The 25,044-nt window shown below is 39.9% G+C and overlaps 1 protein-coding gene across 1 annotated transcript in view; it reads left to right on the top strand.

Moving 5' to 3' along the window:
• The window catches only part of CORIN (corin, serine peptidase), a 247,920-nt gene that overhangs the window by 92,843 nt on the left and 130,033 nt on the right, over positions 1–25,044 (top strand). Inside the window, exon 5 of the mRNA XM_069540711.1 lies at positions 555–736. Within this exon, the coding sequence (XP_069396812.1) occupies positions 555–736 (182 nt within the window). The remainder of the gene's footprint in view (positions 1–554; positions 737–25,044) is intronic.

Here is a 25,044-nt window from a genome sequence, read left to right on the forward strand (position 1 = left end):
AAAAGATAAATAACTGTACAAGTTTTCAGAGTTGCCATTTGTTTGTATAATATTTTCCTTTCCAGGGAGGCAGTGGAGGCTAAGGAACAGCTTTCTCTCTGGCTGCCTCTCAGAGGTACTTTGAATTTCTCAAAGGGATGATAAAGAAATGAGATTAACCTATTTTGTGACCTACTTCTGCCTTTCCATTTTGGGGGCATTCATTTGCATGTTAATTTACTCCTTTTGATAGTAAGTAGAGCTCTGTCTTGGTTGACAGATTTACTTTAGCATAAGAAATCTCAAAAAAAAAAAAAGTCATTTGGGATAAATGCTTCCACAAGAGACAGTTAGATGATGTGTTATGGAACTAGCTTATTCCCTCTAGAATCATGACAGTAGGGTGGCTGAAATCCTTGTTATAGTGTTGAAGGTAGAAGTTCAAGTTGTTGACTGTAGTAAATATAAATTAAGATAATATTGCAGCACTGGTGGACAACTTTTCTTTAGCTTAATTATTATTTTGAGAAATAGTCTGTAAAAACATTAATTTTCACCTTTCTCTTTTCTTCTAGTCATGGACTCCTGCCCTGTAGGTCCTTCTGTGAGTCTGCAAAAGAGGGCTGTGAATCAGTCCTGGGGATGGTGAATGCCTCCTGGCCCGAATTCCTCAAATGCTCCCAGTTTAGAAACCAAAGTGAAAACAACAATGTCAGCAGGATTTGCTTCTCACCACAGCAGGAAAAAGAAAAGCAATGTAGGTGTCTGCATTTTGTTGCATTTTTAAAAGTTTTTTATTGAAGTATACCATCCATGAAAGGAATTATACAAATAATGTGTACAGTACAACAAATTTTAACAAAGTGACCAAACCCATGTAACCAGGACCCAGATCAAGAAATAGAATATTAACAGCATCCCAGAAACACAAGCCCCCTCCCACTGACCTGATCCTCCCAAAATAGACCTCTATGCAGACTTCTATCAGCTTAGGTAATTCTGCCAACTTGTGAACTTGATATCAATCGAATCATACAGTCTGCATGCCTTTTGTGTTGAACTTCATTTGCTCAACATTATGTTTGAGAGGTTCACTGTATTTTCATCTTCTTGTGGTTCATTCATTCTCATTTTTATGGTATTCTAATATATTTTCCATCACAGTATATTTTTCTGTTCTACTGTTGATAGACATTTGAGTTGTTTCCAGCTACTGTGAATGGTGATGCCGTGACTATTCTTGTACATGTCTTTGATGGAACATGGTTATGTATTTGTTCAGCAAAAAAGTTTTTTAAAGTGGTTGTTTCAATTTATACTTCTCCCAGCTGCGGGTGAAAGTTGCAGTTGCTTCAGATCCTCCCCAACACTTGGTATTGCCAGTCTTTTTCATTTTAGCAATTCTGATGATAGTATTGTGGTATCTCTTTGCATTTTAAGTGGAATTTTCCTAATGAATTGGATTGAATTTTCAAAATGTTTTGGTTACTTAAATATCCTTTTCTGTGAAGTGCCTGTCAAAATATTTTGCCCTTTTTTTTTTTTTTTTTTTTTTTTTTTGCGGTACGCGGGCCTCTCACTGTTGTGGCCTCTCCCGTTGCGGAGCACAGGCTCCAGACGCGCAGGCTCAGCAGCCATGGCTCACGGGCCCAGCCGCTCCGCGGCATGCGGGATCTTCCCGGACCAGGGCACGAACCCGCGTCCTCTGCATCGGCAGGCGGACTCTCAACCACTGCGCCACCAGGGAAGCCCTTGCCCATTTTTGATTGGGTAGTCTGTCTTTTTATTCTCGACTTGTGGTTCTTTAGGCATTCTGGATATAAGTCATCTGTTGGATATATGTACTGTCTGTGTGGCTTGCCTTTCCTTTCTTTTATTATGTCTGTTATGGAATAGAAGGTTTTAATTTTAATGGGTCTACATTATCAAGATTTTCTGATCCTCAGTTTTCTAGACTCTCCTGGTACAGTATGTAAGAACCTCTTTCTAAATTATGAGGAAGGCCCTTTGGCTTTCACACATGAGTTACAGTTGCCTGGAGCTTTGAGTTATCTTTTTCTAGGAAATTGAGCTTAGCTGAAAGCCATCCAAGTCACTGTCCTTATAGTTACTTCTCAAACACTTGGTAAATTACCCCATTCAGTGCATTCCTTTCCATAGGTGGACTATTCCAATTCACCTCTGTTAAGGGTTTTAGCAATTGGACCACCCCCTTATACCAGGGCCTGTCTATCTCTACCTTCCATCAATGATGGCAACTTCGCTGTCATCCCAACAGTGAGTAATCCAGATTAATAACCCCATCGTATCCCCTGCTTTCTTGGACCACTTCTGCAGCTGTCACAAGCTGGGTCTTCCAGAAGCAGCCACTGAGATGGGGTTTGTTGTACAGGGTATTTATTAAGTATCAGCACTTGTAAAGGAGGGAGAGAAAGCAGGATTGGGTAGAGGTAGAAGTTGAAATGTGATCCAGGCACACTGAAGCTTGGCTAAATCCACGGGGAGCTCTGGGGCACATGTGGCCTGAGGGAGTTGTTCCACGTTGGGTCCAGACAGCCGGGTCTTTATATCTCCACAATCAGCCACTGGTTGTGGTCCTTCCTGGGAAGGGTGTGCCCTTGGGTGAGGCAGCTCTCTGCAGTTGAGGCTAAACTTGAAGGATCTAAAGGCTGTTGGCTGACAGCAGGGGGCAACAGGGCAGACACGTAGAGTGGGAACAGACCACTTTGATCCAGTCAGAGACTGAGCTGGTTTTGCTGGTTTATAAGGAGTGTTGGTAAGGCTCCATCTCTCTCTGGTTTGTTTCCATTCTGAGGGTGCACTTCTCCAGTGAGCCTTACTGCGAAACCAGGGTGTTTACTGCATTCTGCTCCTCCTTGGCGGTCCCTAGTGGTAATGTTTTCCTTCTCAGAATAAGATTGCTGGATTTCCACTCGGCTTTGCAGAGGTTTTCTACCCTTTAGTTTCTTGCTCTTTACCGTAAATGCCTTGAGGGGAAATCCTTCCGTGTGACAGGCCCACTTCTCTGTGTCTCCGTCCCCACTACGTCCTTGGCCCATTGATACCCTGCTCCTCTGGCAGCACCAAAACTCTGACTTTTGTCTCTCCACCCCCCTGGGATTGCCGAAAGCTCTACTGGCTTCTCTCCCTCTTTGAAGTGGCCCTGTGTCCAGGTTCTCAGTTTCTAACACCATGCCAAGAATTGGCAAGATCCAAGGGGAAAAAGCATCCATAGAATGTAGACTGTTTGTTCTACCCTTGTCTTCTCTCTGGGATCTCAGCCACTTACCTCCTGATGGTCGCATCAGCTATCAGAGGCCTTTGAACAGATGTTTCTTGTGCTTTATCTGGCTTTTCTACTTTTACTTGATGGGGTTTTGTACTGACTTATCACAGGTTACTACCTCCTAGCCAAAAGTAGAAGTTTGTTTAATTTCTTGTTCACACACTGTTTAGTGGAGGTCTGCTGCTAAATTACGATTCCCTCCAAAAGGTTGTATATAGCACTAAGCCACCAGAAGGATGAGTGAGTGTATTTGAAAGAGAAGCCCCTTGATTCTTTTCTTTTTCAGCTACATTTGCCCCTGTTTTGATAAGAACACTTTATTAGAGCTCATTTGGAAAATGTTGCCTGTTGATACAGGATTTAAGAATCCACTGAGAAAATTTGAAAATAAAAAACATCATCAGTATTCCTTAACACGATGGTCCAAAAGTATCACTTCTTAAAGATCAAAGTAACATCAGTATTCTTTAATAGCTCCAGATGAAATGCCACCTCACAAAGGTTCCCCAAATATCAGAAGATAGTACAAATCTTCTGATCTTGGAAAAGATTGATGACTTTGGAAAAGATCTTGGAAGATTGATGAAACATTTATATTAAAAAACTTACGTTTTAAGAGAACAGACATTTCCTAAGTACACTCATCTGAGATTCTCTATTTGTCGGTCTTTTTTTATAATTCTTGATGGTACTGTATTTTCCCATGTAGAATTAATTCTCTGAAAATGGGTCTGATAATTGGTGTTTGATGCAATATTTTCCTAGAATTTGAAATAATTTTTCTGTCTCATGCTTGATGGATAAGCAGGCTGCTAACCATCATAGATGTATTCATAGGTCATGTGCTAGGGAGAAAGCTACTGTTAGCTGTGATCTTTGTGTAAGCATAAGAATATAATTTCTAGGGACTTCCCTGGTAGTCCAGTGGTTAAGACTCTGCGCTTCCACTGCAGGGGGCACGGGTTTGATCCCTGGTCGAGGAACTAAGATCCTACATGCCACACAGCACAGCCAAAAAAAAAAAAATATATATATATATATATATATATATTATAATATCATCTTAATCATATAAGCGTTTATGCTGTAGGGCCAGTTATGAATATAACTAATGAAGTCCTTTTCTCATTTTTTCATTTATTCAGTAAATATTCATTGAGTACCTACTCAGTTCTGAGCATTATTCCAGGTAGTCTGAAAAAATTAATTACAGTGACCATAATATTGGTCTACATCCATCTAGTGTGGTGGTTCTCAACCAGAGATGACTTTGCAGCCTGCACCTGGGAACATTTGGCAATGTCTATGAACATTTTGGTTGTCACAACTCTGGGGACAGAAAAAGTTGCTACTGGTATTTAGCAGGTAGAGACCCACTGTGCTGTTAAACATCCTGCAATGCACAGGGCAGCTTCCCACAGCAAAAATCTATGTGGTCCCAAATGTCAATAGTGCTGCTTTTGAGAAACCCTGGTTTGGGCTTGATGCTTTGCAAGGTACTTTCTAGTAGTAGTAGTAATAATAATAATAGTAATACCTATCATGCTTCCTACCTTTAAGGAGTGTTAAACCTAATCTGGTATACCTATATGTGAGAAACAATGTAAAAAGAACATTAGTGACTTCATCCAAACACGCTGTCAGACAGAAACTATAGAGAAACACAGGTTAAATGTCAATGGAGCAGAAGTAGAGTCAATCACATAAAGGAGTTCTGGATGTGTGAAAGAGGAAGGGTCCCATTTGGCACAGAGGAAGGGTCCCACTTGGCACAGAGGAAGCGGAGAGGTGTTCTGGGGTAGGCATTCAGCACTGTGAACCTGTGTTGGGTGACAGGTGCCAACTTAGCCCGTGAAACAAATGATGATTAAAAGTTGACTCCCATCTTAGTCTTCTCCTTCCAGCTTGTCAAATCATTTGCCCCAAGAAAACAGTAACCCCCTTTTACATTATGGACCCCATTCTCCTTTCCAAAGTGCTTTCACAGCTGTTAGCTCACTTTGCTTCCAGAGTAGATCTCTGAGGTATGATCATCTTCATTTTATAAATTAGGAAACTGAGGTTCAGGAAGATAATTCCAAAGTTGTTTTAAATCAGTCCCCCTGGCTCTGTCTTCATCCTGGGACCATCCTGGGATTCAATTCTTAATCCTTGAATGCTACCCTCTGTTACAGCCCCCTTCTCACAAGAGTTTTCAAAATGTCTTTTCAGACTGAGTCAAGCCAAAACTCACAACTTTGTAACAGCTGCTTTTCCCAGCTCACAGCTCTGTAAATTCAATTCATCTTCTCATAGCATCTTTTAAATCAGTCATAACTCCAAAGATATTTTGTTTTCATACAGAAGGATACCCAGTCGTCTTATCCCTTCTATCTTATATTGATGCCAGCTCCTGTAAAGTAAATAATGTGCTAACGTGATAGTGCTGTGGGAACTATTCTTCAGAGGTTTTTAAAATAAACATTTGTACAGGTTTCCATAGTTGAGTTGTGAGAACTCAGAGAGCTAAAAGTCAAGGTCCATCAGTCATTCTGAGCTTTCTGACTAATCCTTTACCTTGTCTGAAATCGTATATGGAAAGTCGTTAAGAAATAGTTTTTCTGTGGGTCTAAAGAGATCTCTGCTGCCATGAAAGAAACTTCAGCTATTCATTCTTTCATTTTCCTCTTCCTTTTCCTAGTATCTTATTTGCTTTCCTAGCTTTGGTTGCTGAGAGCAACCACTTCAGTGTATTAGCAGCAAAATTGTAGTCTCAAGATCTTGGTAAAATATATACTCTGAATTTCTCCTATTGAATTGTGAATTCACTCGGGAAAATTATTCAGTACTCTTTCTTTGAGGTACTTAGTATCAGTATTTTGCCAGAGATAGATGATTATAGATAGCATGGTGGAGTTACTAAAATCTAGCCATGCACTTTTCATTCCAATGAACAGTCAAATATAATGAGGTTTTCCTAGAACTTCAAATTTCCCAACATGTATAATTTTAAATTATTTAAAATTTAAATTATAAAAACATTTTCTTTCTTCCATATGTAGATGCTTCTTTAAGGGCACCAAACTTAGATCTGAAGACTTGTTTTTCAAGCCCTGGCTATTTTATTTAATAACTGTGTGGTCTTCAGCAAGTTTCTTAAACCCTTTTTGCTTCTCTTTCCTCACTTTTACAATAGGAATAATAATACCTGGGGGAAGGGGTAGAACAGTTTTATGGGGTAAATGAGGTAATGTATTTGAAAGAATTTTGGAAGCCATAATGCATTATGCAAATGTAAGTGCTTCCATCCAACAAACATTTAGACGCATGTTCTATGGACCACATAGTTCACCAGGAACTGGAAAGGGAAGACTGCATGCATATGTTTAAAGTGCTCATAGGTCAGTGGAGAGATAGACAGATAAGCACAGAGGCAGAGCCTGAGACAAGGATTTGAGCACAAATCTTATATTTGGGAAAGGCATGGAAGAGTGGAGGAGTGGGATGGTGGTTCAGGGAAAGGATGGTGGCCACTAAAGGTAAAGTGAATCCAGCTACCATTGTGGGTTACTGGAGCTTAATTTCGCAGGCAAATATGGGAAACAGTGCATAACATATGACTCAGAACTACCCCACTGGAGGGGTGAGGTAGCTGGGGGATGCCCTTCCTTCCTTTAGCCTTTGAAACTGATAGGATCTACTATAGCCCATAAATACTATGTTCTATAGGAGCAGAGACATGGGATTGTGCAGGAGGAAATACAAAACTTGGCTGTGCCCTGCAGTGGAAGGCTTTCATCCTTGATGATTTCTCCTTCATCTATAGCACTCTCTTTTCTTTTGGTTTCTAAAACACTGCTCTGTTTTGGTCAGCTTTCTACCACTCTGGCCACACTCTCGTCTATCCTTTTCTTCTACTGACCCCTTAAATATTGGTATTCCACAGGATTCTAGTCTCAACCCTCTTTCCTCAACATACTATACATTTTCTCTGGGAAACCTCATACTTGATTGTGGCCATGTAAAGTACTGATGACTCTTTTTTTTTTTTTTTTTTTAGTACTGATGACTCTTAAATCTGTATTTCATCCCCAATTTTATTCCACTTCCCCGAGCTTCTGACTCATATTCCGAAGTCCTTGCTCCAAACTCTCAAGCAAAGCTACTATTTTCCAGGTCGCCAGGGATCGTCATGAATGTTGCTGAATTCCATGGGAAGTTCTCAGTTTTCCCCTGGCTGTACATCCTGCAGCATTTGCCACATTTAATCACTCCCTCCTCCCAAGATAAACTCTCTAGGCTTCCAGGTAGGTCTTCCTTCTACTTTGGCCACTTACTTTCAGCCTCGTTTGATGTTTCCTCCTCGTATCTCTCTAAAAGGTGGTGTGTCCCAGGGCTCAGTCCTTGGATCTCTCCTCTTTTTGGTGACCTAATTTAGGCTCATGACTTGAGACACCACCAGGCACTGACATCTACCAATGTGCGTCTCAAGCCTGCACAGCCTCTGAACTCTGGACTTGCATACACACGTATGCTTGTGGTACACACATGCACACACACCACCTTCTAGTTATTTCCACTTGAGTGTCTACAAGGTGTGTCAAGCATAACAGTTACTACCCTGGTATTGCCCCACACCTGTTGCTCTCCCAGCCCTCCCCATCTTAGAAAATAACAACTTCATTCTTCCGGTTGCTCCAGCCAAAGACCTTGGGTTGTCCTTTACTCTTCTTTCTCTCCTCCATACCATAACTGATCTGTCAGAAATCTTACCATCTCTACTGTCAAAACATACACATAATCCAGTCGGTGCTCACCACCTCCACAGCCACTACCTGGCTCAAGTCACCTCAACTCCTGCCTGGATTATCCTTCCAGCTCCTTATCAGCAACCTTGCTGCATTCCTATGCCCCGGCAGGCTATTCTCCATAGAGAAGCAAAAGGGATCTTTTAAATGTTCACATCTCTCCTCTCCAAGTTTTCCCATCTCCCTCAGTATAAAAACCATCATCCTTACAACCTTCAGGGCCCTCAGTCAGTATCATTGCATCACACAACTCCAGGGGAGCATCAGTCACACAGAATTCAAGGTGAACAACCTCCTGGAGTTGGACAACTGCCCTACATTATCTGGCCCCCATCACCTCTCTGACTTCTCTCTGATAACTTGCCTTTTAGCTCTTAAGGCTCCCACTACTCTGCCTGCTTTGCTCTTCCCCCGGAGATCCCCTCTCAGTTCTTTTAAGCACCTGTCTGTTGGGCTGTAACATAGGGCATGTTAGGGACAGTGGCCAAAGAGGAGGGAAGGAAGAGACACTGTGTGAGTCATGGTTATCATTATTGTTGTGGTTATTTGGGCGGTGACAGAGCTGAAGACTTGGAAGAATTCTTAATAAACTGCGTGATCAACTTGTCTGGTACTTGAATTTCATTTGGCTGTGAATTGACACTTGAAGGTTTTAAAAATCATTTAATGTCCCTAATAACTTCTTTCCATCTGTGAACCATGAGAAATGCTCATCTTCTGGATTTCCAGTGTTTTTCCGTGAGAGCCACAGCCTTGTTTTCACTTCGCTCTGCCACATGCCTAGCATAAAGTAGCAGCGCCAAACAAAACAGATTTCTTGTGGAGCCTAAATACTACCTGTTCTCTTTGGGCTCAGTAGTTTCTTGTTTATAGATCATTTGAGATTAGGTTTCTATTTTCTGCCAGATACTGCTTTGGTTGCGGTGGCACAGTGGTTCCTAAAACTGAAATATAGGGCTTCCCTGGTGGCGCAGTGGTTGAGAGTCCGCCTGCCGATGCAGGGGACACGGGTTCATGCCCCAGTCCGGGAAGATCCCACATGCTGCGGAGCGGCTGGGCCCATGAGCCATGGCCGCTGAGCCTGCGCGTCCAGAGCCTGTGCTCCGCAACGAGAGAGGCCACAACAGTGAGAGGCCCCTGTACCGCAAAAAAAAAAAAAAAGAAACCTGAAATATAGAGGTGTCCTTTCCTCACCTGCATTCATTCATTCTTACTCTCTTTTCAAGTTAGCTGCATGGCTTAGAGGTTGAGAACTCAGAAACCCAACATCACAGGTTGATCCCTGTGCATCTTACAGAATATTATTTCTTTCAGCGGCTGGAGACCAAGGACATTCACGTTTTGTTCAGCATTGTGCCTTGCAATCAGAAATTTACATTGGTGGTCTTACTGATTACAATAAAATGCAGGAATTTTTAGCAACAAAGCAAAAGTCTGATTTTTTCAATTTATGTAACTATAAACTCATAGCTCTAGGCCTATTTTGGTCAAAAAGCAGTCTGACCACTCCAACAAGAATGCCAGTAATTCACATCCTGAACAATTCAAAACATCATCTATTTTAATTCTATATTCAACTTTATATCCCCATGGTGGTCAAGTTAATCATAGCAGATACATCTTTGTAGAACCAGGTAGTTGGTTTTTTTTTGTTGTTGTTGTTGTTCATTAATTTATTTTTGCTGTGTTGGGTCTTCATTTCTGTGCGAGGGCTTTCTCTAGTTGTGGCAAGCGGGGGCCACTCTTCATCGCGGTGCGCGGGCCTCTCACTATCGCGGCCTCTGTTGTTGCGGAGCACAGGCTCCAGGCACTCAGGCTCAGTAGTTGTGGCTTATGAGCCTAGTCGCTCCACGGCATGTGGGATCCTCCCAGACCAGGGCCTGAACCCGTGTCCCCTGCATTAGCAGGCAGATTCTCAACCACTGCGCCACCAGGGAAGCCCCATGTTTTGTTTTGTTTTTTTTTTAAGAAAACTGCCTTTATTCTATTAGTAGTTGGAAAAATTAACTGGTACAAAAAAAAGAGTTTAGTCACCTGGAGAGGAGAGGGAAACCGAGGGCGACCCAGGTCTGGTGAGTCCTCTGGGAGGGAACCTGGATACAGTAAGAAAGAGCACTGTGAACTAGAGCCAGACCCTGCCGTCCAGGTGAGACAGGTTATGCCACCTTCTGAAGTGTCTAAGTGCCTCAGGCATAAAACCAAACTCCTATTTACTTAGCCCAGCTCTGGGCAAGGGGGTACTGGAATAAGTGGGGCCGAAAAGGGGTGACGTGACCATTTTTTATCAGAGAAACTGACAAAACGGGAATTAAAAAAATGAATTTTCCATCTGACTTTATTTTCAAATATGCTTTCGTTTTAAAAAAACAAAAAACAATACACTTTCTGTGGGGATGACAAATATCAGTATTCGGAAATCCAATTGTACAAAACATACCACATCTAGTCTGGTGTAGATATATTTATTTTTGGTAACATACATTAAGCGGCACTAAATACACTGGTTGGGTTTTTTTTTCACATAATAAAAATATTACCTTAGTTCTGCTTCATATTTGTCTCCAAAAAATTCCCAAGATTGGATACTACCTATGTCCTTTTGGTGGGCATAACTCCTTAAGCTTAATCAGTTTTTCTTGAAATTGAGCTACAGTGATGTGGCAATTTCCTGGTAATTCAGATATCCTAGCGTTTGAACTCTACACTCTCTGCCACCCACTGAAACTAATGCGTGATTCAGAATTATCACATCAAAGTCTGAATCTCTTCTGAAATTGCGACTTCATTATGCCAAATAGCATCACGATCTTCATAACTTAAATTCCATTGAGCTCAGCAATTGGGAAGTAATTGCGATCTCCATTTTCATCTGCTCAATCCATATGTTTATTTTGTGTCTGAACCCCTGTGCACATTTAAACAAAATAAGCAAGATTCTTATTGAGGAAGCAGTGTAACGTAGTATTTAGAGGTATGGTCTTCTAAATATTTTTGCTTGTGTAACCCTAAAAGGACTTTGAAAAGTTATATACCCCTCGCACAATGTTATCAATAAGTTAATATCTTTTAAAATTTAAATAATGAATGTAAATAGTTGACAAAGAACACGATCTAAAGAATATTATAATAATCGACATTTTATTTTATTTTTTAACATCTTTGTTGGCATATAGTTGCTTTACAATGTTGTGTTAGTTTCTGCTGTTTTATAACAGAGTGAATCAGCTATATGTATACATATATCCCCATATACCCTCCCTCTTGCATCTCCCTCCCACACTCTCTTTCCCACCCCTCTAGGTGGTCACAAAGCACTGAGCTGATCTGCCCATGTGATGCAGCTGCTTCCCACTAGCTATCTATTTCACATTTGGTAGTGTATATATGTCAGTGCCACTCTCTCACTTCGTCCCAGCTCACCCTTCCCCCTCCCCGTGTCCTCAAGTCCATTCTCTACATCTACGTCTTTATTCCTGTCCTGCCCCTAGGTTCATCAGACCATTATTTTTTTAGATGCCATATATATGTGTTAGAATACGGTATTTGTTTTTCTCTTTCTGACTTCACTCTGTATGACAGACTCTAGATCCATCCTCCTCACTACAAATAACTCAATTTCGTTCCTTTTTATGGATAATAATCCATTGTATATATGTGCCATATCTTCTTTATCCATTAATCTGGCGATGGACACTTAAGTTGTTTCCATGTCCTGGCTATTTTAAATAGTGCTGCAATGAACATTGGGATACATGAATCTTTTTGAATTATGGTTTTCTCAGGATATATGCCCAATAGTGGGATTGCTGGGTCATATGGTAGTTCTACTTTTAGTTTTTTAAGGAATCTCCATACTGTTCTCCATAGTGGCTGTATCAATTGACATTCCCACCAACAGTGCAAGAGGATTCCCTTTTCTCCACACCCTCTCTAGCGTTTATTGTTTGTAGATTTTTTGATGATGACCATTCTGACTGGTGTGAGGTGATACCTCATTGTAGTTTTGATTTGCATTTCTCTAACGATTAGTGATGTTGAGTACCCCTGCATGTGTTTGTTGGCAATCTGTATATCTTCTTTGGAGAAATGTCTGGTTAGGTCTTCTGCCCATTTTTGGATTGGGTTGTTTGTTTTTGTGATATTGAGCTGCATGAGCTACTTGTATATTTTGGAGGTTAATCCTTTGTCAGTTGTTTCATTTGCAAATATTTTGTCCCATTCTGAGGGTTGTCCTTTCGTCTTGTTTATGGCTTCCTTTGCTGTGCAAAAGGCTTTAAGTTTCATTAGGTCCCATTTGTTTATTTTTGGTTTTATTTCCATTTCTCTAGGAGGTGGGTCAAAAAGGATCGTGCTGTGATTTATGTCATGGAGTGTTCTGCCTATGTTTTCCTCTAAGAGTTTTATAGTGTCTGGCTTTACATTTAGGTCTTTAATACATTTTGAGTTTATTTTTGTGTATGGTGTTAGGAAGTGTTCTAATTTCATTCTTTCACATGTACCTGTCCAGTTTTCCCAGCACCACTTATTGAAGAGGCTGTCTTTTCTCCATTGTAAATTATTGCCTCCTTTATCAAAAATAAGGTGACCATATGTGCATGGGTTTATCCCTGGGCTTTCTGTCCTGTTCGATTGATCTCTATTTTGTTTTTGTGCCAGTACCATACTGTCTTGATTACTGTAGCTTTGTAGTATAGTCTGAATTCAGGGAGCTTGATTCCTCCAGCTCTGTTTTTCGTTCTCAAGATTGCTTTGGCTATTCGGGGTCTTTTGTGTTTCCATACAAATTGTGAAATTTTTTGTTCTAGTTGTGTGAAAAATGCCATTGGTAGTTTGATAGATATTTCATTGAAGCTATAGATTGCTTTGGGTAGTAGAGTCATTTTCACAATGTTGATTCTTCCAATCCAAGAACATGGTATATCTCTCCATCTGTTTGTATCATCTTTAATTTCTTTCATCAGTGTCTTATAGTTTTCTGCATACAGGTCTTTTGTCTCCTTAGGTAGGTTTATTCCTAGATATTTTATTCTTTTTGTTGCAGTGGTAAATGGGAGTGTGTCCTTAATTTCTCTTTCAGATTTTTCATCATTAGTGTATAGGAATGCAAGAGATTTCTGTGCATTAATTTTGTGTCCTGCTACTTTCCCGATTCATTGATTAGCTCTGGTAGTTTTCTGGTAGCATCTTTAGGATTCTCTATGTATAGTATCATGTAATCTGCAAAGAGTGACAGCTTTACTTCTTCTCTTACAACTTCAGTTCCTTTTGTTTCTTTCTCTTCTCTGATTGCTGTGGGTAGAACTTCCAAAACTATGTTGAGTAATAGTTTTACGAGTGGGCAACCTTATCTTGTTCCTGATCTTAGTGGAAATGGTTTCAGTTTTTCACCGTTGAGATCAGGTTGGCTGTGGGTTTGTCATATATGGCCTTTATTATGTTGAGGTAAGTTCCCTCTATGCCTACTTCCTGGAGAGTTTTTATCATAAATGGGTGTTGAATTTTGTCAAAAGCTCTTTCTGCATCTATTGAGATGATCATATGGTTTTTCTCCTTCAGTTTGTTAATATGGTTTATCACATTGATTGATTTGCATGTATTGAAGAATCCTTGCATTCCTGGGATAAACCCCACTTGATCATGGTATATGATCCTTTTAATGTGCTGTTGAATTCTGTTTGCTAGAATTTTGTTGAGGATTTTTGCATCTACGTTTATCAGTGATATTGGCTTGTAGTTTTCTTTCTTTGTGACATCTTTGTTTGGTTTTGGTATCAGGGTGATGGTGGCCTCGTAGAATGAGTTTGGGAGTGTTCCTCCCTCTGCTTTATTTTGGAAGAGTTTGAGAAGGATAGGTGTTCGCTGTTTTCTATATGTTTGATAGAATTCACCTGTGAAGCGATCTGGTACTGGGCTTTTGTTTGTTGGAAGACTTTTAATCACAGTTTCAATTTCATTACTTGTGATTGTTCTGTTTATATTTTCTATTTCTTCCTGATTCAGTCTTGGAAGTTTGTGCATTTCTAAGAATTTGTCCATTTCTTCCAGGTTGTCCATTTACTTGGCATATAGTTGCTCGCACTAATCCCTCATGATTCTTTGTATTTCTCCAGTGTCAGTTTTTACTTCTTTTTCATTTTTAATGCTGGTGATTTGAGTCTTCTCCCTGTTTTTCTTGATGAGTCTGGCTAGTGATTTATCATTTTGTTTATCTTCTCAAAGAACCAACTTTTAGTTTTATTGATCTTTGCTGTCATTTCCTTCATTAATTTTTCATTTAGTTCTGATCTGATATTTATGATTTCTTTCCTTCTGCTAATTTTGGTTTATTTTTGTACTTTCTCTAATTGCTTTAGGTGTAAGGTTAGGTTATTTGAGATGTTTCTTGTTTCTTGAGGGAGGATTGTATTGCCATGAACTTCCCTGTTAAAACTACTTTTGCTGCATCCCGTAGGTTTTGGGTCTTCATGTTTTCATTTTCATTTGTTTCTGGATTTTTTTTGATTTCCTCTTTGATTTTTTCAGTGATCTCTTGGTTATTTAGTAGCGTATCGTTTAGCCTCCATGTGTTTGTATTTTTTACAGTTTTTTTTCCTGTAATTGATACCTAGTCTTATAGCGTTGTGGTCAGAAAAGATACTAGATATGATTTCAGTTTTCTTAAATTTACCAAGGCTTGATTTGTGACCCAAGATATGATCTATCCTGGAGAATATTCCATGAGCACTTGAGAAGAAAGTGTATTCTGTTGTTTTTGGATGGAATGTCCTATAAATATCAATTAATTCCATCTGTTTAATGTGTCATTTAAAGCTTATGTTTCCTTGTTTATTTTCATTTTGGATGATCTGTCCATTGGTGAAAGTGGGGTGTTAAAGTCCCCTACTATTATTGTGTTACTGTCGATTTCCCCTTTTATGGCTGTTAGCATTTGCCTTATGTATTGAGGTGCTCCTATGTTGGGTGCATAAATATTTACAACTGTTATATCTTCTTGGATTGATTCCTTGATCATATGTAGTGTCCTTCTTTGTCTCCTGTAATAGTCTTTATTTTAAAGTCTATTTTGTCTGATATGAGAATTGCTGCTCCAGCTTTCTTTTGATTTCCATTTGTGTGGAATATCTTTTTCCATCCCCTCACTTTCAGTCTGTATGTGTCCCTAGGCATGAAGTGGGTCTCTGGTAGACAGCATATATACGGGTCTTGTTTTTGTATCCATTCAGCCAGTCTGTGTCTTTTGGTTGGAGCATTTAATCAATTTACATTTAAGGTAATTATCGATATGTATGTTCCTATTCCCATTTTCTAAATTGTTTGGGGTGTGTTATTGTAGATCTTTTCCTTCTCTTGTGTTTCCTAGAGAAGTTCCTTTTGCATTTGTTGTATAGCTGGTTTGGTGGTGCTGAATTCTCTTAGCTTTTGCTTGTCTGTAAAAGTTTTAATTTCTCTGTCAAATCTGAATGAGATCCTTGCTGTGTGAGTAATCTTGGTTGTAGGTTTTTTCCTTTCATCACTTTAAATATGTCCTGCCACTCCCTTCTGGCTTGCAGAGTTTCTGCTGAAAGATCAGCTGTTAACCTTATGGGGATTCCCCTGTATGTTATTTGTTGCTTTTCCCTTGCTGCTTTTGTGTTTAATTTTTGATAGTTTGATTAATATGTGTCTTGGCATGTTTCTCCTTGGATTTATCCTGTATGGGACTCTCTGTGCTTCCTGGACTTGATTGACTATTTCCTTTCCCATATTAAGGAAGTTTTCAATTATAATCTCTTCTTCTTCTGGCATCCCTATAATTCGAATGTTGGTACATTTAATGTTCTTCCAGAGGTCTCTGAGACTGTCCTCATTTCTTTTCATTCTTTTCATTCTTTTTCTGTATGCTGCTCTGCGGTAGTTATTTCCACTATTTTATCTTCCAGGTCACTTATCTGTTCTTCTGCCTCAGTTATTCTGCTATTGATTCCTTTTAGAGAATTTTTAATTTCATTTATTGTGTTGTTCATATTGTTTATTTGCTCTTTAGTTCTTCTAGGTCCTTGTTAATTGTTTCTTGTGTTTTCTCCATTCTATTTCCAAGATTTTGGATCATCTTTACTATCATTACTCTGAATTCTTTTTCGGGTAGACTGCCTATTTCCTCTTCATTTGTTAGGTCTGGTGGGTTTTTACCTTGCTCCTTCTTCTGCTGTGTATTTTTCTGTCTTCTCATTTTGCTTAACTTACTGTGTTTGGGGTCTCCTTTTCACATGCTGCAGTTTCGTAGTTCCTGTTGTTTTTGGTGTCTGCCCCCAGTGGGTAAGGTTGGTTCAGTGGGTTGTGTAGGCTTCCTAGTGGAAGGGACTGGTGCCTATGTTCTGATGGATGAGGCTGGATCTTGTTTTTTGGTGGGCAGGACTGTGTCTGGCAGTGTGTTTTGGGGTGTCTGTGACCTTATTATGATTTTAGGCAGCCTCTCTGCTAATGGTGGGGTTGTGATCCTGTCTTCCTTGTTGTTTGGCATAGGATGTCCAGCACTGTAGCTTGCTGGTCGTTTAGTTGATCTGGGTCTTAGTGTTGAGGTGGACATCTCTGGGACAGCTTTCGCCATTTGATATTACATGGAGCTGGGAGGTCTCTGGTGGTCCACTATCCTGAACTTGGTTCTCCCACCTAAGAGGCTCAGGCCTGACACCCAGCTGGAGCACCAAGACCCTGTCAAGACACAGCTCAGAAAAAAAGGGAGAAAAGAAAGAAAGAAAGAAAAAGTAAAATAAAAAAGTTATTAAAATAAAATTATTAAAAATAAAAAATTAGTAAAAAATTTAAAAAAGAAAGTAGAGAGCAACCAAACCAATAAACAAATCCACCAATGATAACAAGTGCTAAAAACTATACTAAAAAAAAAACGAACAAAAAAACTGGATAGACAGAACCCTAGGACAAATGGTAAAAGCAAAGCTCTACAGGCAAAATCACAGAAAGAAGCATACACATACACACTCACAAAAAGAGAAAAAGGAAAAGTATATATATATATGTGTACATATATGTATATATATATATATGAAAAGGAAGAGAGCAACCAAATCAATAAACAAATCTACCAATTATAATAAGCTGTAAATACTAAACTAAGATAAACATAAAACCAGAGAGAAATTAGATACAGAAAGCAAACCCCAAGTCTACAGCTGCCCCCAAAGTCCACCACCTCAATTTTGAGATGATTCATTGGCTATTCAGGTATTCCACAGATGCCGGGTACATCAAGTTGATTGTGGAGATTTAACCTGCTGCTCCTGAGGCTGCTGGGAGAAATATCCCTTTCTCTTTGTTCACACAGCTCCTGGGGTTCAGCTTTGGATTTGGTCCTGCCTCTGTGTGTAGGTCACCTGAGGGCATCTGTTCCCCACCCAGACAGGAGGGGTTTAAAGGAGCAGCTGATTGGGGGGGCTCTGGCACACTCAGGCCGTGGGGAGGGAGGGTACGGAATGCGGGGCGAGCCTGCAGTGGCAGAGGCCGGCGTGACGTTGCAACAGCCTGAGGCGTGCCATGTGTTCTCCCGGGGACGTTGTCCCTGGATCACAGGACCCTGGCAGTGGCGGGCTGCACAGGCTCCTGGGAGGGGAGATGTGGACAGTGACCTGTGCTTGCACACAGGCTTCTTCGTGGCTGCAGTAGCAGCCATAGCATTTCATGCCCATCTCTGGTGTCCATGCTGATAGCCGTGGCTCGTGCCCGTCTCTGGAGCTCGTCTAGGCAGTGCTCTGAATCCCCTCTTCTCCTTCACCCCGAAACAATGGTCTCTTGCCTCTTAGGCAGCTTCAGACTTTTTCCTGGATTCCCTCCCGGCTAGCTGTGGTGCACGAGCCCCCTTCAAGCTGTGTTCATGCATCCAACCCCAGTCCTCTCTCTGGGATCTGATTCTGAATCCCGAGCCTCAGCCCCAGCCCCCACCTGCCCTGGTGGGTGAGCAGACAAGCCTCTCAGGCTGGTGAGTCCTGGTCGGCACCTATCTTCCATGCGGGAATCTCTCTGCTTTGCCCTCCGCGCCCCTGTTGCTGCGCTGTCCTCCGTGGCTCCAAAGCTTCCCCCCTCCGCCACCCGCAGTCTCCGCCCGCGAAGGGGCTTCCTAGTGTGTGGAAACTTCTCCTTCACAGCTCCCTCCTAGAGGTGCACGTCCCATCCCTATTCTTTTGTCTCTTTTTTTTCTTTTGCCCTACCCAGGTACGTGGGGAGTTTCTGCCAGCGTTCAGGAGGTGTTCTGTAGGAGTTGTTCCACATGTAGATGTATTTCTGATGTATTTGTGGGGAGGAAGGTGATCTTCGTGTCTTACTCCTCTGCCGTCTTGAAGTTCCCCCTCTTTTTTTCCCTCTCTTCTTCTTTGTGCTTCCTCTAGTTTCACTTGCTGACAGGATGCTGCTCACAGAGGCCTTGCACCTGGCTGGCCCTTCAGACCAGAGTTCCTCAAGAAAAATGGCTACTCCAGACACCTCAGCTCCATGGCCCGGCCAATTGACATTTTAAAATGAAGCTGTTACGTTACTCTTTTAAATGTGTCTAGTGGACTTTAAATACCATAGTGACTTGGCATCACAACCAGTCAAAATTTATAAGCCCTTGTTTTAACACTGGACAAATATTACATAGTTCTTCTTTTTCCCTGAATTCTTATTTCTATTTCCTTTCTCTCACAGAAATTCATTCTGGTGTGTTCTCTTTTTAATGCTTATAATAATTTTTTTTATCACCCTAGAACAAAACAAAGTATAAAAAGGGAAATTACTACTTATAAAAAACTTCCCTCACTCATGAGACTGAATGTTAGCATTTTTGATTAATTTTACCATAGTTATGACTTAAGTCTATTATGTGTTTATAAATAATTACTAAATTTAAATGTGACATTTGTTGGAAATTCATCTCTTGATGTGTTAATGGGATGATTTCTTTTACAACTTGTTTGTGTAGAATTGAACAGGGTCTGGCATCAGTTCCATTCCTTTTTTTTTTTTTTTGTCTTCTAGATTGTAGTGCCTTGAAAACTTATTCACATAATTAAGTACATGGGAATAAAAGGAGTTTGCCATAATAATGGCCTTCAATTATTTGAACAACTTTCCAGTTTAATGGTCAAAAGTCATATAGTAATAATGTATCATTAAAATTATTTTTAATGATTAGATGACAACTTGATTAGATTCTCCTTCCATTTTTGAAAGCACAGAATTGGAGAGCACCTTACTTGCACATGAATTTATTATCCAGTCATTAGAGTCTTCACGGTCTCAATTTTTTTTTTTTTTTTTTTTTTTGTGCGGTATGTGGGCCTCTCACTGTTGTGGCCTCTCCCGTTGCGGAGCACAGCCTCCGGACGCGCAGGCTCAGCGGCCATGGCTCACGGGCCCAGCCGCTCCGCGGCATGTGGGATCCTCCCGGACCGGGGCACGAACCCGTGTCCCCTGCATCGGCAGGCGGACTCTCAACCACTGCGCCACCAGGGAAGCCCTCACGGTCTCAATTTTTGAGAATTTTACCAAATTTATCAAATGTCTATTTATTACTCTTTCACTTAGAGTTACTTTGTTTACCCCTTTATACTGAGAAAGATTTGGGAAACTAAAATATTGTTAATTTCAATTAATTTTTGCTAATACAGTAATTTTGATGAAAAGCTTTTCATACTATCATATGTTTTACATATATGCATCAAAGCTTTGAAGCTGTTAATTTGGTTCATTCAGTTTATATAGAATTTACCTAATTGGTAAAGTCAATCTTTAATGTCAAACTAATTGGGCAAATTAGAGTGACTTTCTGACAGAAATAGCTGATTTTATTTTTTAGTTTATATTAGTGTGTTAATATATGTTCCTGTGATAAGAATCTTACTTTTTTTTTTACTTCTTAATTTATACAGAAAGTTCACTTTTTTCTTGTGTACAGTTCTGTGAGTTTTAACACATGCATAGATTCATGTAACCACCAACACAATCAGGATACAGAATAGTTCTATTACCCAAAATATGTACTCATGTTGTCCTTTGTGGTCAAACCCACATTTCCACCCCAAACCCCTGGAAACCAGTGTCTCCAGACCTTCACTCATGCTTTTCCAGGATGTCATATAAATAGAATCATGTTATCTTTCCAGACTAGCTTCTTTTACTTATTGTGATACTTTTAAGAGTCATTCATGTTGTTACATGTATCCGCTATTAGTAGCATTCTTTTTACTATTACTATTTAATTTCAGTGTATGATTATTCATTCACTTATTGAAGGACATTCATTTTTAACCTATGCTTGGACCCGAAGCTCAAGCAAGTTTTTCCCAAACCTCACCCTACCTGGACCCCAGGATCCAGCGCCCCTGGGTTGTCCCTGTTGTCTTAGCTGCCTCCACTCAAAGATTCCCACCCTGGGCCTAAAGGACATTTTTTGTTTCCAAGTTTTTGGTAATTATGAAAATTATTGCCAAACATTTGCTTAAAGTTTTTGTAAGCAGATTCCTCCAGGAAAAATACCTAGATTGGTAAGTGTTTTATTTTATAAGAATTTCCAAACTGCTTTCCAGAGTGGCTTTCTCATCAACAATGTATGTGAATTCCAGTTGCTCTACAGTCTCACCAGTGCTTGGTATTGTCAGGTTGATTTTTATTGTTAGCCATTCTAATAGGTATGTAGAGTTATCTCACTGTGGTTTTAATTTGTATTTGTTTAATGACTAGTGAATGCATACCTTTTAATATGCTTATTTTCCATTGGTATGTCTTCTTCAGTGAAGTGTCCATTCATATCCTATGCTCATTTTTTTCTTGGGTTGTATTTCTTATTATTGAGTTTTGAGAGTTCTTTATATATTATGGGTGCAAGTCTTTTATTGACTATGTGATTTGGAAATATTTTCTCCCAGCCTATACCTGTCTTTTCATTCTCTTCACGTTGTCTTTCACTGAGCAAACATTTTTATTTCAATGAAGCCTAATTTATCAGTCTTTTTTGTATGTTACATGCTTTTGTATAATTTAAGAACTCTTTGCCTTACTTATGTGAATGAGATTTTCTGCTATAGTTTCTCCTGAAACTTTTATACTTTTCAGTTTATTATGAACTATGGTGGGTTAAATTTTTGCATAAAGTATGAAGTACAGGTCAAGTGGTGTTTTCTTTTTGCAAATCGATATCGAATTTTTCTAGGAGTATTTATTGAAAAGAGTATCCTTTCCCCCATTAAATTGCTTTTGCACTTTGTCAAGTTAATTGACCATATTCATGTGGGTCTTTTTCTGGACTCTTTATTCTGTTCTATTCATCTGTGTCTATTCTTTACCTAAAACCATGCTGTCTTGACTATTATAGTTTTATAATAAGTCTTAACATCTTCGTGGTGTGAATTTTTCAACTGTGTTCTTGCTCAAAATTTATTTTTCAGTTCTAGTGCTTTGTCTTTCTATATAAATTGAAGAATCAGCTTGTCAAAAAAAATCCTGCAGTGATTTGATTGGAATTGTATTAAAGCTATAGATCAATTTAGGAAGATGTCAATTTGATAGCTTAATCATATTGGATCTTTCAAACCATGAACTTGCTTTATCTCTCCATTTATTAGGTCTTCCTTGATTCTCTTTTAAACATTTTCATTATATAGATCTTGCACATATTTTGTTGGATACTTTTAGAGCTATTGTAAAAGGTGTTTTTAGAATATTGGTTTCCTATTGTTCATTACTTGTTATGGTAGACAGAATTATGAGATAGTCTCCAATACCCTGTATACTCACTACACTTGTATAGTCTCCCTACCTTTGAATGTGGGTATGAACTGTGAATATGATGGGATAGTCACTTCTATGATTAGGTTATATGTCACAGTTGACTTTAAGAAAGGTAGAGTATCCATGGTAGGGCTGACATAATCAGGTGGGCCCTTAAACTCTATTCTTGGTTACCTGAGAGTTTTTATCATGAAAGACATTGAATTTTATCAAATGCTTTTTCTGAGTTTATTATTTTGATCATGTGGTTTTTCTTTAGTTTGTTAACAAGGTGATTACATTATTATTTTTTGGATGTTGAAATAACCTTGCTTCCCAGGATAAACCCCACTTCGTTTATTATTTTGTGCCTAGGTATTATTTTCCTTGAGTTTATTCTGTTTGGGCCTTCTGAGCTTCTGAAGCCTAAATTTACATCTTTCACTAGATTTAGGAAGTTTTAGTAATTTATTTTTCAGTTTTCTTTTCTGTACAAAATATGTTGTTTCTCTTTTCCTTCTTGGATTTTAATGACGTCAGTGTTAGATCTTTTTATGGTACCCAACAGGTCCCTGAATTTATGTTCATTGTTTTTTTCAATCTTTCTTCTCTCTCATTCAGGTTGGATAATCTCTGTTAATCTATATTCAAGTTCACTGACTCTTCCATTGTCATCTCCATTCTGCCATTCTGTGGCTTTTAAAAAAGTTATTTTTTAGTTCTAAAATTTCAACTTGATTCTTGTAGCTGCTATTTCTTCACTGAGAACTTCTGTCCTTCCACTCTTTTCAAACCAGTTGACCATTACTTCATGGAGCATGTGTATAATAGCTGCTTTAAAGCCTTTGTCAAGTAATTCCAACATCTGCATCGTCTCAGGGTTGGTGCTTATATTTGCACTTGTGGGTACTGAGAATGTCCTGCTTTTTCGTTTGTCAACTAATTTTGGATTACAAACTCGGCATTTTGAATATACAGTATTTTGAGATTCTGGGCTCTGTTAAAATTCTCTGGAGAATGTTGATTTTTGTTTGTGTTTTTTTGTTTCATAGTCAGTTGACCCATTTGGATTTAGGTAATAATTCCCATTATACCTTTTGTGGGCTTCTGTTCCAATGTCAGGTTCATTTTCAAAGATTTTTAGTACTGTTTTGATCCTTCCCACGTGTGTGCCTCCCGTGGACCAGTCTGGTACCTGGGCCATGGCCTACATTCTAGTTTACTTCTCAAAGCCTTTGGAATTATATTTCAATTCATTTTCATGGATGCATTCCTGGGGAATATGCTCAGGACTTCATACACAGCTCCATCAGATCTTCTCCTCAAACTTCCTTCTCTTTGTGATCTCCCTGAAACTCCCTGGCTCCCAGGGACCCTTCCTCCTGGTCCTTCATCCAAAAAAGCTGTAGTTTCAGTATCCTTGTACTGTCACAACCACCTCTGGGGCAAATAGGCAACCTAGGGTCCTGCTGCCCTCCCTGTTGCAGGAGTACAGCTTTAGGACTGGTGTTCCCGGTAAAAGTAAGGTTCTTGTCTCATCACAGAAAGAATTCAGAAACGAGACAGGAAGATCAATTTATTTAAGCAAGAATACACTCTCAGAGGGAGAGAGGGCAGACAGGTGAGTAGCTACACTGGGTTTCTTTGGCAAGACGGTTATGGAGGGCACACAAATGAAGGAGCGGAATATTCATCGGGGAAAGAGGGGTTTGGGGTCGTATTCCTTGATTTTGATCCCAGCTCCACCTTCCCAAGGGGAGGAGGGATTTTTGTCCTTATTTAGCTTTTATTGGAAGGGTCATGGCATTGGTGCATGATGGGTACTTCTTATCTGCAAGGCTAATTTTATTGTAATGAGAGCATAATGAACAACAGGTTATGTTCGGGATGCAGGAGATTCCTGCCTTGCCCCACCTTTCTTTGTCTGCCTCCAGGACACTTCTCACCCCAAAATGTGTCGTTTTCTGACAGTCTGGAAGTTCCTGCTTTTCTGTGTCCTCCTATGGATCCCCGCTGTTTACAAGATACATGGTTTCCTGCCACCTGGCCTGTGCCCGCCTTTCTCTGCTTATATCTAGCTACCTGCCTGCTGTAACACTGGGAACTCCCTCCAGAGGAGGGTCAAGAGAGAAGACACCTCCGGAGACTTCCACCCCTCTCTCTGTTTGGCAGGGCCTCTTCCTCCCATTTCTCTGACCAGTGAGAGAGTTTCTCTTGGTCATGCCTGCTGCACAGTTCCATAATTTTGCTGCCTTGGTTCTGTGTTGTGAAATATGGGTGAAAAAAGGAAAACACTAGAAAACTCATTTCCTTATTAGTCTTTTTTATTAATTGAAGTATAATTGACATATAACGTTGTATTAGTTTCAAGTATACAATGTAATGATTCGATATTTGTATTAGTCTATTTTAAGTCTTGATTTCCCTTCTCAGTCTGCCTGCTATTCCTTTGTTTTTAGATACCATGGATAGTTGCTTTTTGTGTTTTGTTCACAATTCTCAGTTATAATCAGAGGGGGAGATAAGGTGGAATATTCTTATACATCTTAACTGGAGCTAGAATCTCACTTTTACTTTTAATTTTTTTTTTTTTTTTTTCGGTATGGGGGCCTCTCACTGTTGTGGCCTCTCCCGTTGCGGATCACAGGCTCTGGACACGCAGGCCCAGCGGCCATGGCTCACGGGCCCAGCCACTCCGCGGCATGTGGGATCTTCCCGGACCGGGGCATGAACCCGTGTCCCCTGCATCAGCAGGCGGACTCTCAACCACTGCGCCACCAGGGAAGCCCTTTACTTTTAATTTTAAGATACATATTTAGGTAGGCAGACAGACACAAAATTCAGTGCCTCGACACAAGTTTGCTGCCTGAAGGAAATGAGCGCCCTTGCCTTCAATGTTTCTTCTCTTTGATCTTTTAACTTTGCCCTTCAAGGTGTTTCCCTTAGGAGCAATATATTCTCTAACTTTTGGGGGATGAGGATGCAAGATAGCTAAACGGAAGGTATTTTGAATTATCTGTCTGTTTGGAACTCCAGATGTTTCACACTTTAGAATTATATACCAGAGCAAGTTTGGAATGGATAAGAGACATGGTTTTGGTTTTTGTTTTTGTTTTTCCCATCAATTGAAAAAAAGGACATCATGAAAGGGATGAATTGAATTGGGAGCCCCCCAATTCAAATCTTGAAAGTAACTCCCAATGGAATGGTGTTAAGAGGTGGGGACTTTGGGAGGTAATGAGGTTTAGATGAGGT

This window comes from Delphinus delphis, chromosome 5 (genome assembly GCF_949987515.2).
Source record: "Delphinus delphis chromosome 5, mDelDel1.2, whole genome shotgun sequence".
NCBI classification, from domain to species: domain Eukaryota; kingdom Metazoa; phylum Chordata; class Mammalia; order Artiodactyla; family Delphinidae; genus Delphinus; species Delphinus delphis.